A 19,497-nucleotide genomic window follows, 5' to 3' on the forward strand; every position below is an offset into this window, starting at 1 on the left:
ATGGAGCATACTTTATTACCAAAAATACTAGCAGTGTTTTGGTGGCTGCAGGTGGTGTCAAAATCTATGACATAACTATTCCAATGGCAGAATTGTACTTATGCTATTCAGATATTTAAGATTGACTTGAAGAGAGATTTCCCGACAGTCATTAGATAGTTATCTTTTTCTAGACTGTAGCATAATACTCGTTATTCTTTATTATAACAATATGTTAGCATAAGAATAACATTATATTGCATTATACATTATAATAATAAAATATATTATATTATATATCAATATAACATTAGTTTTATTAATATACTAATACTATATTTATCTTTGTTATATGTTTATATTGGTAATTATATTTGAATAAATATTACAAAATAATATGGAAAGGGCATTATCACCGGAGAAATAACCATGTAGCTGCGCAAGAAACTGACCACAGTGTAGTCTCATTCTTAATGGAATTTTATACCATAGCCCGTAACAGATCATTGTATGAAGCATTAAGGCAATAAAAGTATCATCAACAGTACATTCTTGTGCTACTGATTGCTATTCTGCTAAACTAAGTAGCTTTATGACTGAAAAAAATAGATTGAGAATAGAAATTCTAATGGCTTCCCTTCTTGAGATGATCATGATAGCAGAAAAATATACTGTCATCAAAAAAACAGAAAGCAGAAAAATGTATAGTTTTTGAAACTATTAGCTGAATATTTTTCCTTGAAAATGAGAATACAAGCATATGCAGAAAACAACATGGCTTCAGCACTGTAAGGGAAAGGCACTTGGCAATTGTTTCTGGAGGCTCATGTCACTTCTTTCCATATCATAAAACAGAAATAATCTGCAGCTGACTGCATGCAAAACCAACAAAACAAACATTTTAGATGAAAAAATGAAACCCGACAACACGTTGTTCAGGTAGTTTTCAGCAATTAAATACAAGGCTGGCTCAAGGCTGCATACTCCCGCACGAGATACAGACCGACTGCAGTTACAATCAACAGTCAATATACTCATCCTTTGAGGCAATTAGCTTCTAAATAGTGATTGGGGGTGGCACTGCTTCAGTTTCAGTAAGCCATGGAATCTGCCATCTACTATGATGTGCAAGAACTAGGTAAATATCCATGAAAGCATGCTCAGTGTATTTATCAGTGCTGGTTCATGCCAATAGGGATATATACTAGCACTTGGGATACGGAAATATGAAGTATAATGCACATGATATAGGGATACAGACCCCTGTGCCATCTCTTTCTTTTACCTACATCATGTGCATTATACTTCATATTTCCGTATCCCAAGTGCTAGTATATATCCCTATTGGCATGAACCAGCACTGATAAATACACTGAGCATGATACCGTAATCCATGCTTTCAACGCAGCTTGCCCAAACTAAGGAACCTGTTAAAGTTGACCACAATACCAGGAAGGCGCCATCTTTTCTTTGTTTCTTTGTTTCTTTGTTTCTTTCTTTTGTTTTTGTGGTCAGTGATGCATCTCTTTGTTTAAACGACAAACACAACTCAGGAGACACGGTGATGAGAGAAGTTTAAGGTCACAAATCATTCTGAAACCAAATTATGAAACCTCAACTGACCATTTTGCCGGTGGACCCTCCTTGACGGAGGAAGGCTTACAATGTTCGAAGCACATTTGTGTAGTACCAGTGTACCACCTATAACTTTTAAGGGAGGTTTAAGAAACCTACGAGATAGGAAGGCAAACTTGAATTCCCAGGGTGTAAGTTTAACTTAATTCTCCTCTTTATATTTCCATTCAAATCTTGCATGCTTTCCAATTAGGCGGGCAGATGAGCCTTAAGAAAGGGATATGTTTTAAGTCAGAGAGAAATAGTAGGGATATGATTGTCTTAGATCCCAAACCAGAACTCAGTAATTTTATCAATAAAAGCTTGCACCATGAGAAAAGAACCAAGTCCCCATGCCAATGTGTTTTATATGATGTGGCATCATTTGGAGCCAACCTTGAGAAAAGTATCTTAAAAGATTTCCATCCAATCCCAAATAGGAGAACCCTGTTTCCTCGAGATACAATCAGTGAACTATTTCACCAAGTTGAGCAAATAAAGATTAATGAGATACATAAACCAAGTGGACTCACTCAATCTCAAAGAATTTAAACCCTAACGCCATGATGATGCAGCTCAAAATTTTCTTATCCTTGTAGTGAATACAATGGAGGTCTCTTCACATGATAGTTGATTTTTTTCAACATGAAATCCAGAATTTGTTGTAACATTTAGTTAATCCAAAGAATTATGCGGTGAGATGATATTACAGTTCATGATCACCCATACAAAGTTCCAGTCATGATCTCAATATGTCATAAGAATTTATCTATAGATGGATTACCCTATGCAATGTTTAATGCTGGCTTGTGGAAAGAGCTAAGATCCTTGTTTTAAAAAACTTCATATGGTTGGAGAAATGGAATAACAAGATTTATAGGTATACGATTGGGTGATAACTGAATCCAATCACTTCATCAAACTTTTAGTTTCAGTCATGTCTTCCACTTATTGGTCCTTATCAAAAATCTGATTAGGTCTTCTTGTTTGAAACATTGAACTTTGCTTTGAAATGGGCACATCGAAGGATTGAGCCGGATTTGGTAATGTACAAGATTTTATTTAAAAACATTAATGAACGAATTTCAGACCTTAGTTGATGAATATGAAGAAGAAGAAGGTGAAAAATAATGCAAAGAAATACATAACCTTGAAATTTGCAGCAGAAGGAACTACTGAAATGACCGTGATAACAAAAACTATAATCTGTTTAAATCAATGTTTACAGCACACAATGTGTCAGCATACAGAATAAAACCTAAGAATCCTTGTGATATCTCAACCATCCATCCAAGTTGGTAGCTAGTAGAGGGTATGGTCAATATCCAAACCTCAAGGAAATTAGAACTTTAATAACAACAACATTAATCTCATAAACATCCAAAACAATAAAATCTTCACAAATCTGAGGTTGGATGGTTGAACTATTCAAGCTTCCCCACAAATCAAACATTTTCTGAAAAGATATTATAGCATTTTATAAGCTCCCACCTATTGAGTCAATAAGTTGCATGGCATGTAGTTCCATACCAGTGCATGCCTGAAAAAGCAAGCATATACTTTGCTAATCAACAATGCCAAACATTGTTACTTGTTCGAACAGTGGCATAACTACTCTGATCCTCACCTAGCTTGCAAACCATGTGATGGAATTTTTTCCACATGAAGAGGTTCCAATTGTGAGTTTTAATTTTTAAAAATCTGAAACTAATTAGGGGAAAAAAAAGGTAAAACTTGTCTTGGCATATTCAAATGTAGTGAGAGGTCTCAGTATGTCGATCAAAAAGAAGTCGGATCCATACAATTAGCCAATACTCAAAAACTTAATCAGGTAAAATTTGATATGCTGAAAGTATTTGTATGTTTTGCTATGTTTAGCATGTCCCAGTGGCTAGATTGATTGCTAATTATAAGTTAGCAAAACATTTGCGTTTCCACTTATCTCAGACACAGATAAGGCAGCCGACCTAAAAGTACTTCATATGACATGACTAGAATGAATGCTTTATCCAAATACTGGGTGAAGTCTAATAGGTCATATATACTTCGATGATCAGGTTGGATACGTTAACCAGGTGAAAATTGGCAAAACAACGCCAATGTTTCTGATCATGAAAATACGTCAACTGAGTGAAAATTAAGGGGAAAAAAGATCAAAAAAAAGGTTGTTGTCACATTTCTTTCTTTTGAACTTGAGAGATGTGCATCTCTAAAATATAAAGTATTATGCCCATGGCTACAAATATTAAGTAGATCAAGCACAGCAGACTGCCAGCCTTACCCTGACTCTATGTTTCTCTCTGTTATGGTTGGAAGACTTAGATAATAAATTTGTCCCTAATATTTACAGTATGTAAATCATAATATCAACCATCGATTCAGCAACTACCATCAACAAACCATCAATGAATATTTCATGACCTTATCGCTAACTGCATATATGACTCTGTAATTAAGTGTGACGAGCTTCGCTATGTTTGGTACCCTGTAATCCATGATTCCTCATCTTCTTCATCTTCCCTGCATGACTGAGCTACATAACTAGTAGATTTCAATAAATATGTTGATGAAGCATGGTTCGTATGATAGTGTCAAGCATTGTTTGTTCATTCCCTAATGGTACAACCAGAAGATTGAGAGCCTTTACTCTTTTTTAACCCTTCTCATCTTTTATAAGACGCGAGAAATTTATAATGGAGGAAAGAAAATAAATGAACATAGTTTCGTGTTTATGGGTTGGAAAGCATCATAGATAAAACAAACTCAATATGAACAAGCTTACCTATAATATCTGGAAGGCAAAGGTACCGCGATATGACTCTCTCCTATGATGACTGAACCGTTCTAGCTTTCAAAGTTTAACTAAAACCGGCAACTGCTCACTCCCTTCCTGTCGATATTCATTCATAGTCCTTAAGCTATAGACTAGTCAGATGGAGCCAAATATACTAGAGAAAGAGCAGCAATCAATATGTAATAGCAAGACTTTAGATCAGCATAAGGACAATCAATCAAATAGCCATACAAACTAACCATTGAAAGAGCACAACCAATAGCCAATAGAAAAAGAAAAAAAAAAAAAAACCCAGCGCTCTAAGACATGAAAGACATATATTACCCTATTATAGATCATCTACACATCAGAAAGAACTCAGCCATCCTAAAATCTTACTGAACAAATGGCCATCTTCAGCTTGAGAGGAATCATGTGGACTAATCTAGGAGAAAAAGAAACCGCTCTGCTATCTCACTGTTTCTATTCTCTACTTGGTGGAACAGCCCATAATTTTTGTTGCAACACGGATTCGGAGCTTATTTTGTCGCGCCCTAGACCCGGAGCGTGACACAACCATGCTACTGTAGAGTATTGCCCACAATAACATAAAGTCCATGATAACAATATTTTTTTTATGTAACAAGATAAAATTTGATCAATTTCATTTGCTAATAAAAAGGAAACAGGTACAGAGCATCTAAATCAAATATTTGAGTTTGCAAGATTACAATCCAAACTTATTAGTATAGCTACATCTATGAATTATTGTAACAATGCTTCAAACTCCATTTTCTTTTACTCTTCCCCGCTCCTAGCAACTTTACTTATGTGAAAAACATAAAGAGACATATGAGCTTTGAGGCTCAGTAAGTAACCACGCACCACCTTACTGGATCAAGCATGAGTTTTTTGATGTTAATGCATCATTTAAGAAAATTAACAGATATTCCAAAATAAGCGTTTCGTAACACATATATTAAAATAGGTTACAAAGCAATGTATGCATAAATCATTTATTTTCCGCAAACATAGTTTCAAGTTTATTTTGCATGAATCATTCTTCTGCCATTTAGTCATATTATAGTTCAAATCCTTGCTCACAGATTTTAGTGGTGCTATAATCACTATAATTCCATGATAGGGTCGTTTTTGTAATCGACAAGATTTCATAATTCACATTCGTTACCAACTTTAACCTATTGGCATAGGGCCGTTTTCGTTAGATGCTAGCTTCGGAGTGTCAATTGGTCTCGATTTCTAGAGGCGGTCATAGCTATCTGAGAGATCTTAAACCATTTTATAATTTTTTATAAATCATACCTTAACAAATAGGTTGAAAATGCTAAATAGCATCACAAAAATTTAAAATGCATGATAATACCAAATATGCAATTTTACATAATCATAAATCATTTTCACTAAAGTATTCTAATCATGCCACTTATATCATTTTCATGCAATAAATTATTTGTAAATTATTTATAACAAGTATTTAGTAAAAATGCTATTTGGCCAAAAATATGGATCATTTTCATTCATATGCTTGATCCTAAATTTTTAAGAAAATGCAGGATCCATCATATAAAGTATAAATCATAATTTTTCTACACTAAAAATTATTCAACAATTTTAAAACTAATAAGGTTTGTGTCATGGTCACTTACCTCAGTTCGCCCAAAGATCCCTGAGTTCAGTTGGACAACTCCACTGCACCTATCAAAATCATTTAAACTAAATTAGTTGCTATTCACTTTTTTTAAAAATTAAAACTTCAAAGCAGCCCTAAATGGACTTGAGGAGGCTTCAAATCCCGATTGGTTTAGTCGGACTTGGATATACAAATCCAGTAGAGAGAGAACGGTTGCCCCAAAAATAGAACATCTCTCTTGATTTTTCTTTTATTTATTTATTTAATTAATTATTATTTTTTTCTCTTTTCTTCTTCTTCTCTTTTTTTTCTTCTTTTCTTCCCTTCTCTACTTTTTTTTATTTCTTCCTTTATCGCTCTTCCCTCTTTTCCCCACCAAAGGGGGAAGAGGCAAGGGCTGCCCCACCAAAAAGAGGGGAGGGGAAGGGCTTTCAGCCCGATTGCAGCCCCGACCGAGGACCGGCGGCGGCTACGGCGGCCGAGGACCAACCACCAGTAAGTCATTTCCCCCTTTTCTTCTTGTTCTTCTTCTTTCTTATTCTTCCTTTCTTTTCTTCTTTTCTTCTCCTTCACCGCCATCCCCTCCTTTTCTTCCCTGTGAGACAGGAGGGGGAAGGGCAAGAGCCCACCCCATATGAGACAGAGGAGGGAAAGAGGACCTCTAGCTTGCACGGCGGCCCGGTCAAGGGCTTGCAGCGACTGCGGCCGAGAGCTTGCAGCGAGTGCGGTCGAGGACCAAGTATGCTCTGCCCCTTCCCTTCTTCTTCTTCTTCTTCTTCTTCTTTATCCCGACAACCCTTTTTGCCAGATCTTGGCCATTGTCGGCTGATCAAAAAGAGGGGCGACAGGGGAAGGAAATGGGAAGGGTATGGGGGCCTTACCTTGCTCTGGTGGTATCCGACGGCCCCGATTTCTGACGGCCATAAGTTTGAGCAGCTGCGAGCTCAATCAGGAGAAAGGAGAGAGAAGAGACAATGAAAAAAGGGCGAGAGGAAGAAAGAAGAAAGGAGGAAGGAGATGGTGGATCGGGTGGGTGATCGGGGGTTTTTATAACCCCCCTCTGGAAGGGATAAGGGTATCGAACGACTGTAATGGCCATACTGGCTGGCAGTTGGATGGTTGCAATCGCCTCCAACAACTACAACCTTCCTCCAGCCAGCTTGATGGAGGGTGGCTTTCGGCCCGAGAGCCTCCACACCACTCAATGTCCCGCGCTCCTTGTGCACACCTTGAAGACGGATGATTCGGGCCGATGTGGGTAATGCCGGAAGGGGTTTGGACACTCTAAGTATTTGTGGGAATCAAGACAAAGGGCGGATCTACTGGTTGCAGCTTGGCCCGACCCTTAGCGTGAAGGAAAACAACCAAAGACACAAGTAGAAAACTCAAAATATATAGAGGAATGCTTAATGGTTGATTTAATTTCCAAAAGACAAGATTACAACAGTCTAGTAGGACTATGATTGGTCCTCACTAGCCCAAGTCTTAGAACATGCTCTAAGACCGAATACACTAAGGCAAAAGCCTTCCCAAGCCCTTAGGCCGAAATACAAGTGAACTCTCTAAGATAAAAAGATGTTCTCCCAAGCTCTCTCAATGCATATTTATAGGCTCTTCATGGGGGACAAACACTTAAGGGAAGGTGGCTAATAGAGTGTGAGGATGATAGTGGTATTTTGATGATTAACAAGCAATAATCAAGAGTATGTTACAAGTTAATTCGATACTTCATTTATAAGTCTGTTACTCTCAGTATATTCGTATAATTATATAAAGATGCATTCATTGTTTATATGGATGAATCTAACCTTGAGTTGCAGCAAAGTGTGGTTTGAGTCGACCCCAAGGTTGATTGGGTTGACCCCGGCACATAAAGAAAGCATCTGGCACACTTCTGCAAAAATGACACGGATGAACAGTAGTTGGGTCGACCCAAGGAAAGCATGAGTCGACCCAAACCTCAAGCCTCTCAAGCTTCAAGAAAACAGTTCTCTGGAAACACTGAGAGGGTCGACCCAAGAGGAAGTTGAGTCGACCCAAGCTTGAGTCGACCCAAACACTGAGAGGGTCGACCCAAAGGCAGTGACAGAATACATTGACAGAATAGGTTCTCTGGAAACCCTGAGAGGGTCGACCCAAGTGAAAGTTGAGTCGACCCAACTGAACCTTGAGTCGACCCAAAGAAATGTTGAGTCGACCCAAGTGAAGGAAGGCTGAATTACAAGTTTCTGTGGTTCTGAGAGGGTCGACCCAAGGAAAGGTTGAGTCGACCCAAGTGAAAGTTGGGTCGACCCAAGGAAAGGTTGAGTCGACCCAAGCACGGGCAGAAGCATAACGGCTCGTTCTGCAGAAGTACTTTTTGTCCTTCCAACAGTGAGTAATGGCTAGTTTTTGAATTCTAACCATTGGGGCTTGTCCAATGGATGAAGGAAACTATTTAAAGTGACACTATTCATCAGAGAGAATATCCTTTTGCAAAAATATCAAAGAGTACACAAGAAAGACAAAGTGCCCTAATCTTCTTCATCCAAGTGCTTCATTCAAGAGTCAAAAAAAAGTGGTTGAGCAGATTCCAAGAGTCATTAAGAGCTCCATCCACCTTTGAAGAGTGAAGCATCCTTGACAAAGAAGAGAGAAGTCTCATCAAGCGATAACTATTCTCTAAACTCTTCTTTGTAGATTATATTGTTATATTTGCTCATCTAGGAGCTTAAATCTTCTTACTTCTTTTATTAATCACCTTGTAAAGGTTTGTTGGTAAGCCCGCAAAACCAACGGTGTAGGTTGATTGGTGAACCCGTAAAACCAATTGTAAAGATTCGTTGGTGAGCCCGGAAAACCAACATAGGTTCGTTGGTGAGCCCGTAAAACCAACATAGGTTTTTGGTGAACCCGGAAAACCAAAGTGTAAAGGTTTTTGGATTGTGAGCCCGGAAAACAATCCAACTGTAATCCGCGGGATTATAGTGAATTCCCAAGGGGTCGCTTGGGGAGTGGACGTAGGTGCTTAGGAGAGCACCGAACCACTATACTTCTTGTGTGTTTGTATTGTGCTTTGTTAAATTCCACTAACTCATCAATTGACATAAGTAATATAGTAAAAATTAAGAGAAACCAATTCACCCCCCCTCTTGGCTTGTCACCTTGGGCAACAGAGTGGCCTAGGCCGACTAAGGTGTGACATAGACCGGCCAAGGCCAAGGCTGTTGGCAGTGTCCTTGGGCGTGGCAGGGCCCTGGGCAGGGCACTATAGCAGGCGGCTGGGCACTGAACAGGGCCGCTGGCAAGTTGTGATCGGATGGCTGGCATTGGGCAGGGCGCTGGTAGGGCGCCTGGACGCAGCAGGGGCGCTGGTCGGGCGGTCGCAAGAGCCTGGCGCGCACCGTGCGTAGGCCTGCTCGGGCGAGCGGGCGCAGCCAACAGGAGCTGCGCGCCCGTTCACGCATGCAGGCGGCCGGTCGGGCGCGCACGGCACTGTAGCGTGCGGCGGCCTGGTCGGGCGGGTGCACGCGGCACTGTAACGCGCGGCGGCCTGGTCGAGTGGGTGCGCGGGATCGTTTGCAGGCGGGCGCGCGTTCTGGCGAGGTTCGCTCCAGCGAACCTCGCCCGGGCGGATTGGGTGCGAGCATTCGGGCGCACGGGCATGCAAGCGGGCGCCTGGGCTGGTTGGCGGGCGCGCCCGACACTATAGCCGGCGAGGTTCTGTGCCTAGAACCTCACCCGACACACTATAGCCGGCGAGGTTCTGTGCCCAGAACCTCACCCGGCACACTATAGCCGGCGAGGTTCTTTGACCTGAACCTCGCCGCAGCAATGTAATGCCGCAGAATTTGACCATGACAAGCGCACGGTGAGGCTTGGACATGCGCGCGGCGTGCTCGGCCGAGGTTGGGCGTGCTTGGCCGAGGCTTGGATATGTGCGCGGCGTGCTCGGATGAGGTTGGGCGTGCTTAGCCAAGGCTTGGCATGCATGGCACGGGCCGGCCATCGGTGTGCTTGGCTGAATGAAGGCTTTGGCCAAGGCTCTCTAAGCAAAGTAGTTGGCCTTGACTTGATCCTCCGTTGGCCTCTTTATGGCTCTATGTTTTTCTTGCTTGGCAGCGCTTGCGGGGGTCCTCAACATTCCCCCTCTCTTGAAGAATATTCTTGTCCTCAAGGATAAAGTGTGGATACCTCCGGATCATTTCCTCGTAGTCCTCCCAAGTGGCTTCTTCCCTTGGTATTCCTTCCCATTGGATCAACACTTGCCATTTCTTTCCTCCATATACGATACTTGATAGCCTCCTTGGGTTGTAACAATAGTCTTCTTTCTTCATCAATGGTGGGTAAGTCTTGTTTGATCAATGAAGGATCACCCACCACTTTCTTGAGTAATGATATATGGAAGACCGGATGTAGTAGAGAAGAGGTGGGTTGATCTAACCGATATGCAACTTCTCCAATCTTCTCTAGTATTTTGAAAGGCCCATAATACCTTTGAGAGAGTTTGTAATTGAAGTTCTTCTTGAGGAACTTTTGAGTGTAAGGTTGCAACTTCAAATATACTAAGTCCCCCGGATAGAAACTTACCTCTCTTCGGTTTTTGTCATGATATCTCTTCATCCTTTCTTAGGCCTTCTCGAGCTCCTTCTTTGCATTGACCAAGGCTTCATCTCTTTCGGCCAATGCTTGCTTCACTTCTTCACTCCTTACCGTTCCCCTTTCATATCGGTGTAAACCCGGAGGGGGTCTTCCATAGACTAGTTCAAAGGGGCTTGTTTTGATTGAAGCTTGGTAGATAGTATTATATCAATATTCGGCCCATACAAGAAACCTTCCCTACTTGGCTTGTTGATTATGACAAAAACACCTTGAATATTGCTCCAGAGTTCGGTTCACCACCTCCGTTTGTCCATCCGTTTGTGGGTGGTATGATGAGCTTGCCTTCAATGTGGTCCCTTGAAGTGGGAATAGCTCCTTCCAAAATGTGCTCATGAAGACTCTATCCTAGTCGGAGACTATGCTCTTTGGAATGCCATGAAGTTTGACCACCGACTCCACAAATGCAAGAGCAACTGATTTGGCCGTGTAAGGATGCTTGCTCAAGGGTTCGGTTCACCACCTCCGTTTGTCCATCCGTTTGTAGGTGGTATGATGAGCTTGCCTTCAATGTGGTCCCTTGAAGTGGGAATAGCTCCTTCCAAAATGTGCTTATGAAGACTCTATCCCAGTCGGAGACTATGCTCTTTGTAATGCCGTGAAGTTTGACCACCGACTCCACAAATGCAAGAGCAACTGATTTGGCCGTGTAAGGATGCTTGATAGGAATGAAGTGTGCATACTCACTAAGCCGGTCCACCACCACAAAGATGACTTCCACTCCTTTGCTAGTTAGCAATCCTTCCACGAAGTCGATCGAAATGTCTTCCCAAATCATGTTTGGGATGGATAGTGGTTGTAAAAGCCCCATTGGTGCCCTTGGATCGTATTTGATCTTTTGGCAAGTCTCACATCCAGCCACCAATACTTTGACTTTGGTCTTGAGTCCTTCCCAATAAAAAAATTGCTTAACTCGGATGTAAGTTCGAAGCCACCCCGAGTGCCCTCCTTCTTTGCTATTGTGGAAGTGATCAAGAATGCTTGCTTTCAAGTTGGGGATATTTGGCACATAGACATACCTCTTCTAGAAAATTAGTCCCTCTTTAAGCTTGAAGTTGGCCACTCCTTCGGATGAAGCTTCAATCTTTTCAATGATCTCCATGGCCCGAGCATCAAGCTTGTTGGCTTCCTTGATTTGGTCCCATATTTGCCATTCAATCCCACTAAGAGCCATGGAAGTTGGCTCTTCTCCTTCGGCCATTAATAGCATAGGACTTCCTTTCTTGAAAGTGTATCCGCCACTTTGTTCTCCTTCCTGGATTGGTACACAATATCATAATCGAAACCAAGCAACTTGACTAAGAATTTTTGTTGCTTCGGGGTTGCAATCTTTTGCTCTAAGAGGTGCCTTAGTGCTTGTTGGTCGGTGACAATGGTGAACTTCTTCCCAAGCAAATAAGGTCTCCAAACTTTGACGGCATGCACAAGTGCTAGTAGCTCCCTTGCATATGTCCCTCAAGCCTTCTTCATGGGGCCCAAGGCTTTTGAAAGAAAGGCTAAGGGTCTCTTTTGTTACACTAGGACCGCTCCAATTCCATCCCCACTAGCATCGGTGTAGACTTCAAATGGGATGGAGAAGTCCAGAAGAGCTAGGACCGATATTTGTGTCATGGCCCTCTTCAAGTTGTCAAAAGCTTCTCTTGATTCCGGGGTCCATTCAAATTCTTCTTTCTTCAACATGGTGGTGAAGGGCTTGGCAATCAACCCATGGTTCTTTACAAATCTTCGGTAGTAGCCGGTCAATCCCAAAAAACCCCTCAAGACCGAGATGTTCTTGGGTAGTGGCCAATCCACCATGGCTTCAATCTTCCTTCGGTCAACTCTTACCCATTCTTCCAAAATAAAGTGCCCCAAATATTCTAGCCCGGTTGGGCAAATGCACACTTGGAGGCTTTAATGTAGAAGTGGTGCTTCTCCAAAAGGCGGAACACCACTCCAAGATGCTTCTCATGCTCCTTCGTGGTCCAAGAGTAGACCAAAATATCATCAAAGAACACCAAAACAAACTTCCTCAATTAGGGCCGAAATATCTCATTCATGGTTGCTTAGAATGTAAAAGATGTGTTGCAAAGGCCGAACGACATTACAAGGTATTCATAATGTCCCGAGTGAGTTTGGAATGCCGTCTTGTGCACATCTTCTTTCTTCATTCGGATTTGGTGGTATCCCGACCTCAAGTCCAACTTGGTGAAGATCTTTGCATCATGGAGCTCATCTAGCATTTCATCTACTGTGGGAATGGGGAATCGATCCTTGATGGTGGCTTCATTCAGTGCTCTATAGTCGGTGCAAAATCTTCAAGTCCCATTTTTTTTCTAACAAGTAGCACCGGGGAAGAAAAAGGACTAGTGCTATGTTGGATCAAACCTTGCTTGAGCATCTCCTCCACTTACCTTTCTATTTCTCCTTTTTGAAAGTGGGCATACCAGTAGGGTGGAATGTTCACCAGTGTAGATTCATTCTTGAGTTGGAGGGGATGATCAAAACTTCTTTGGGGTGGCAAGGTAGTGGGTACCTTCAAGACTCCTTGATGGGTTTCAAGTAGGCTCCGTATTCTTGGGGGGACCCCTTTCATCTCATCTTCTTCTTAGTGGCTTCCTTCATGATATTGGCCGGTCATCAAGATGGCAAAGCAAGATGCTCCACCTTTGCATAGCTTCTCTATCATGTTGGCTTCACAGGACCGCACCTCTTTGTTGCTCATGGCGGTCCACTTCTTTTAACCTCCAATTTTGAACTCAATAGTCATGGTGCTATAGTCGGTTAGCACCTTGCCCAAACTTCGAAGCATGCATTTTCCAACACCACGTCAAGGCCGACTAGTTGCAAGATTTGTAGGTCGGCCTTGATCCTTACTCCTTGGACATTTATGTGAACATCCCTTACTACTTCTTCACCTCGGAACTTCTCTCCACTTGCTACTTTGACTTCAAAGGGCTCCACCGCCACCCTCTTCAAGCCGACTTTTCTCACAATGTCGGAGTTGATGAAGTTGTGAGAAGAGCCGCTATCCACCAAAAGAGAAGCTCATGCTTGCCCACCCATGCCATCAAACGCATGGTGGATGGTCTTTGCACCCCCGACAAGGCATCCAAAGAAAGCTCGGCCTCCTCCTCTTCCGGGCTATAGTTTCCTTCATCTTTATGCTCATCATCATCCTCCGAAGCTTCCGAAGTGGCCTCCTCTCCATCGAAGTCAACATCGAGGAGGAATGCATGGTCAGATTTGTATTGATGGCCCTGGCTCCACTTGTCTCCACACTTGAAGCAAAGCCTCTTTTTGACATAGTCTTGGAGCTCTTCTCTCGATAATTTCTTGACTTGTTGGGATCGATCTTTATGGCTTCTTTCGACTTCTTCTTTTCCCTTCCAAGGCCCTTTTGGTGGCAAGGACATGGTGGCCTTACAATGGGAACCTTCCTTCGTCATTCTTTTTTCAGGACCATAGCTTTGGTCCAAAATTTTCGCCATTCTCATTGCATCTTGAAGCCACATGGGTTGTTTGAGCTTCAATTCTTTGGATAGTCATGGCTTCAAACAATCAAGAAAAGTGCCTAGGAGAGCTTCTTCGGACCACCCACTCACCATAGTTTGGAGTAGCTGAAACTCGTCAATGTAGGCTTGCACTTTTCCTTCTTGCTTCAACTTGGCTATTTGGCCATGATGGTTCACAACGGAAGAGGGACCCCATTGTGACATGAACTCCTTCACAAAGGCCGTCCACCCAAGTCTTTTCTCATTCTTCTCATAGAGGTCCCGAATCCACCTCTACCACCTACTAGCCCTTCCTTCAAGATGGAAGCTAGCAAGTGTGACCCTATCTCCTCTCGGTACCTCATACACATTGAAGTATTGCTCCGTCTTGTCCATCCATTCATAGGGATCTCCGCCACTAAACTTGGGAAAGTCTATCTTTGATTTTCTCATCCCCCTCTCTTGTGGCACAAATTCCCTAGTTTCTTCCACAAAGCCTTCTTCCTGAAACCTCCTCCTTCCATCCATGACATTCCTCCGGCCAATAGGCCTTCGGACATGGTATGGCTCCTCTTCGGGCTCACTCCTTCTATCACCATGGCTAAGCTCCTCGTCTTCTAGCCATCTTTTAATTTCTATACCTCTAGCTTCGATTCTTCCCCCTCTTCTCCGGGGCCTTTGGTGGTCTATCTCCTCTAGATGGTTTGCCCGCAAACCTCCCACTTCACTACCCCTTTCTTCCCGTCCTTTGTCCCGCCGAGATGCGTGCGACCAAGGGTCTCCCTCATTTGATCTTCCAAACTCCCTCTCTCTTTCATTTTCACTTACCCTCCTATCCAACCTTTCTAAGTGGGCACTCATACCAGCTAGGGTAGTGGATATATTTTCAAGGGCTCGGCTTATGTGTTGTGAACTTCCCTCTAGAGCCTCTAGCCTAGCTTGATGGGTATTGGAATTTCCTCCGGACTTTATTCTTTTTTCTCTCCAAAGTCACACCAAACCTCCTTTGGTCGTCACCCAAGGGATGAACCAACCCTCCTTCTTATAATAATTGTGAAAGATACACCACTCAATCACCTCCGATTACAACAAGGGTTTACAATAGAACAAGCCTCACAATCTGAGAGGAACGTGTTGTTACTCTACTTGCTCCCTACCCGGTGTAGTTAGGAGGGCACGAGATACTACCAGTAGTCTCCCTTTTGTATCATTCCTCATATACCCTAACACCGAATAGTTGGGTCAAATAACGCCGGATACTACCAGTAGCCTCTCTGTTGGCACCATTCCTATAATGAGCAATATAGAAAATAATCCGTCCGCTTTACAAGAAAATGCTCTCACTCCCTTTGCAAGTAAAGAATTTATAGTGCTGAAATTTAAATACTACTTGCAAGTAAAGTAACTCGTAGCTGACCCTCCCACACTCTCAACAAGGAATTCAAAGTGCAAGAAGTAGTAGAAATTTAAAGCTCACTTCTAAGCATGTAAGATTGATGCTCCTTAATCCTAACCCAAATCTGAAATTTTTTTGGGTTCAAGGCGTTACTTTTTTGGAGAGACCTCTCTTGGAAGTCTCTCAATGAAAGCACTAATGATGGAGGGTGGCTTTCGGCCCGGAAGCCTCCACACCACTCTATGTCCCGCGCTCCTTGTGCGCACCTTGAAGATGGATGATTCGGGCCGATATGGGTAACGCCGGAAGGTGTTTAGACACTCTAAGTATTTGTGGGAATCAAGACAAGGGGCGGGTCTACTGGTTGCAGTTTGGCCCAACCCTTGACTTGAAGGAAAACAACCAAAGACACAAGTAGAAAACTCAAAATATATGGAGGAACGCTTAATGATTGATTCAATTCCTAAAAGACAAGATTACAACACTCTAGTGGAACTATGATTGTTCCTTACTAACCCAAGTCTTAGAACATGCTCTAAGACCGAATACACTAAGGCAAAAGCCTTCCCAAGCCGTTAGGCCGAAATACAAGTGAACTCTCTAAGACAAAAGGATGTTCTTCCAAGCTCTCTCAATGCATATTTATAGGCTCTTCATGGGGGACAAACACTTAAAGGAAGGTGGCTAATAGAGTGGCCTAGGCCGGCTAAGGTGTGGCATAGACCGGCCAAGGCCAAGGCTGGCCCTAGTAGGGGTGGCAAAATATGACCCAACCCGCCAACCCGACCTGTGTTCGACCCACCATAAACAGGTTTGGGTTTGGCCTAAACAGGTTCGGGTCATAAACAGGTCGACCCGTTTAACCTGTTTATTAATTGGGTCGGATATGGATTTTAGATGTCTGACTCATTTAACTATTGGGCTGAAAGATAAGGGCCACAATCCATAAAGCCCAGAGCTGGGCCAACTCCCCGCCTCAGCCCGTTTTCTTTGCCTCGGCCCAACTCCCCGCCTCGACCCAATATCAGCGCGAAGTCCACTTCTCCTTAGTTAGGGTTAGGGTCCTTTGGGAATAGGGAGGCGAAGAATCTGGAGCCCCAGAGGAGAGGAGAGCGGAGAGACACTGAGGGAGGGCGGCGCACAAACCCTAAGATCCCTAAGTGTTCCAGTGCTCTCTATCATTCGGCCATTCCTCGTGGATTCCTCCGCTCTCGTAGAACTCTCTTCTGATTTCTTCTCTCTTCGAGGATTTTAGATCCCTCCACGGCTGTTCTTTCGATCACTTGAACGCATTCGGGTATATTGTTCCCCAACCCTTTTCTCCCTCTGATTTGAATTAAATGTTTATATTCCTTGTTTCTTCTTAGATTTCGTTTTCGATTGTTGAATGTTGGAATGTTTATAATGAGCTTATTTTGATCATTTCTGGTAGTTTTCTTTGATTTTTTTTTTCTTTTTAAATATGTGTTTTTGGGTTAGTTATGTTGTTTGTTGGTGGGATTCGGTGTTTTAGGGTTTGATTTGAGTGATTTCTTGTGTCTACCAGTGCGTTTTTTGAGTTCTGGTTGTTTCTTTATAATTGAGATATAAAAAAGTTTGGATCTTGGGCTAGTTTCATTTGGATCTCCTCTTTGTGAGAGTTCTTTGTGTGTTTTTGGACTTTATTAGTACCAGAGTTTGTGTTGATTTGTTAGTTTTATCTCCGTTATTTTTTTTTTTAAGTTATGAGTTTTATCTTCCTTTTTTTTAACTTCTCTTCTAATTGTTAGTGGAGGAGTCCTTAATGGGTCTTTATGTTGCGAGCTTAGCCAGTTAGCAATGCATTCGTCTTTTGTTGCAGGAGCTTATGACCGAGTTTCAGGGCACATCCAAAGAAGGTAATAGATGAGTATTAGTCTAGCTGTGCAATTTTTTTTTTGGTGGTTTTACATAAGTGAGTGCATGTTTTCTCTTAGAATCCTTGTAGTAGAGAATACATGGTTCTAGAATTACTTGCTGATAGAGAGCACTTATTATCAGCAGAGTACTGCATCTACTTTGTTTATAGAAACTTGCTTATCAAGTTAATGGTATGAGAAAGTTTTTTGTTTTTCTGTCACCTGGATTAAGCAGCAATGTATTGATGCTTTGTTGTTAGTTGTATAATAGAATCAGAACCAATAAATGTGCCAAGCCAGTGCCTTCTTATCATTATTAATGTTCAGCTGGAAATGGATGAATCTTTATGAGGGTTTTTTTTATTGCATATCTACAGTCATGTTTATGCTGTAAGACTGATTATGAAAGAATAAAGTCTGAAGTTCAATGCATCTGAGGGCTATGCTATTTTAGTTTTTCTTTATATGAAGGGTGTCTTGATCTTGAAATGATAAATTTGTAAATGTTGTGCACTGATTAGAGTTTTCTTGCTATGGAGGTTTAGAGTATCTTCTTTTGTCCGAATGTCATTTAGGACCAAGAAATCCACGTTAACAAATGTCATGTTGAGATAAATCTGTGATTTCACTAAGTTTGTCAGGTGCAATGGCCTCTCAGGTATTATCTGAAGATGAAAACAATGTGAAAGCGTTATGTAGACGAGGAAAAGCCAGAGCACAACTTGGTCAAACAGATGCTGCCAGGGAGGACTTTCAAAAGGCCAGAAAATTTGCCCCAGAAGACAAGGCTATTGTGAGAGAACTGTAGCAGCTTGCTGAACATGACAAAGCTGTCTATCAGAAGCAGAAAGAGATTTGTTACCTTAATTTATTTTTAAATGGGATCATAAAGGTCTTGCATTGCATGTTCCTTATATTTTCTGTTAGTGTTGATGCTTGTTTTTCGTATTGAATAGAAAAGCTCTCTCTCTCTCTCTCTATAACTGCTAAATTTACATTTGGGAGAATGAATTGATTTAGTGGCAGTGGGAGCTCTGTGATCTTCTAGAAACAATTCGAATGCTGTGCCAGTTTTTTACTGATATGTATGGTGCAATCCATTTCAAGTACAGAAATTTTGCACCTATACAAACATTTACGAAGAACATAAGCTTCTTAAAGTTTGCTCGTTTTCTCTGCTGTTTAAGAAATAACAGCATGTAAGATGGCTATGTGTTGCCGGGCACTTCATATTTTATGCCTTATTTGGATCAAATGAAATTTTAATGGGCTACAGACTAAAGTTGTATGTGATTATAGTGATATTGGCAGGTGACTGAAGTTTGCTTGAAAAGACAGCTTCTGAAAAGCGTGGGTTGGGCTAAAGCTTAAGGCTAATAGCCTAAGATGTTACCTATTTATTAAACAGGTTAAACCGGTTTGGTTGGGCAGGTTAAACAGGTCCAAACAGATTAAACGAGTCGGGTTGGGCAGGTTAAAGAGGTTGGGTTAGGCAGATTAAACAGGTTGGGTTAGGCAGGTTAAACAGATCTAAACAGGTTAAACGGGTCGGGTTGTCTAAACAGATTAAACGGGCCAGGTTGGATAAATAGGTTAAAGAGGTCGGGTTGAGTTGGGCAAACAGGTTATCTGTTTATTAAACAGGTTAAACGAGTCGGGTCGGGTTACCTGTTTAATAAACAGGTCAGGTTCAGGTTGTAATTTTTGACCGTAAACAGGTCAGGTTCAAGTTTATGATTTTCTGATCCGATTTGCATGTGACCCGATCTGTTTATTATCCGACCTGACCCGATTGCCACCCCTAGGCCCTAGGCTGGCCAAGGTTGTTGGCAGTGTCCTTGGGTGTGGCAGGGCGCTGGGCGCTGTGGCAGTGTAATAACCCCAAATTTTTTTTTTATATAAAAAGGGATAGAATAGTCCTTTAAAATTGATATAAGGGGTAAAATGGGAAGGAATCAAAAGTTAATGGCATAACTGTAGATCCGTTGAAGTGGCAAGGGCAAAATGGAAATTTTCAGAGTTTGATTTGACTTAAATGGGGGTTGTCTGGCGGTGGGTTGGCTGAGAAGAGGGAATTGAGACAGAGAGGGAGAGGA

The 19,497-nt window shown here is 42.0% G+C and overlaps 1 protein-coding gene across 6 annotated transcripts; it reads left to right on the top strand.

The window, feature by feature from the left end:
* The first annotated feature begins 6,348 nt into the window (after positions 1-6,348).
* On the top strand, positions 6,349-18,436 carry LOC120110509. 6 transcript variants are annotated; one of them, XR_005511550.1, is made up of 4 exons: positions 6,349-6,512; positions 6,620-6,756; positions 17,365-17,401; positions 18,060-18,426. XR_005511550.1 is itself a non-coding variant. In XM_039125644.1 (4 exons), exons 2-4 carry the CDS (start codon positions 6,652-6,654, stop codon positions 18,207-18,209), a joined length of 309 nt encoding a protein of 102 aa, XP_038981572.1. In that variant the 5' UTR covers positions 6,349-6,512; positions 6,620-6,651; the 3' UTR covers positions 18,210-18,426. The 6 variants fall into 6 exon arrangements, 2 of the variants coding, with proteins under 2 accessions (XP_038981572.1, XP_038981571.1); XR_005511551.1 differs by having other exon boundaries at positions 6,624-6,756; positions 17,294-17,401; XR_005511549.1 differs by having other exon boundaries at positions 6,624-6,756.
* Positions 18,437-19,497: the final 1,061 nt, after the last annotated feature.

Source organism: Phoenix dactylifera, chromosome 4 (genome assembly GCF_009389715.1).
Source record: "Phoenix dactylifera cultivar Barhee BC4 chromosome 4, palm_55x_up_171113_PBpolish2nd_filt_p, whole genome shotgun sequence".
Classification (NCBI taxonomy): domain Eukaryota; kingdom Viridiplantae; phylum Streptophyta; class Magnoliopsida; order Arecales; family Arecaceae; genus Phoenix; species Phoenix dactylifera.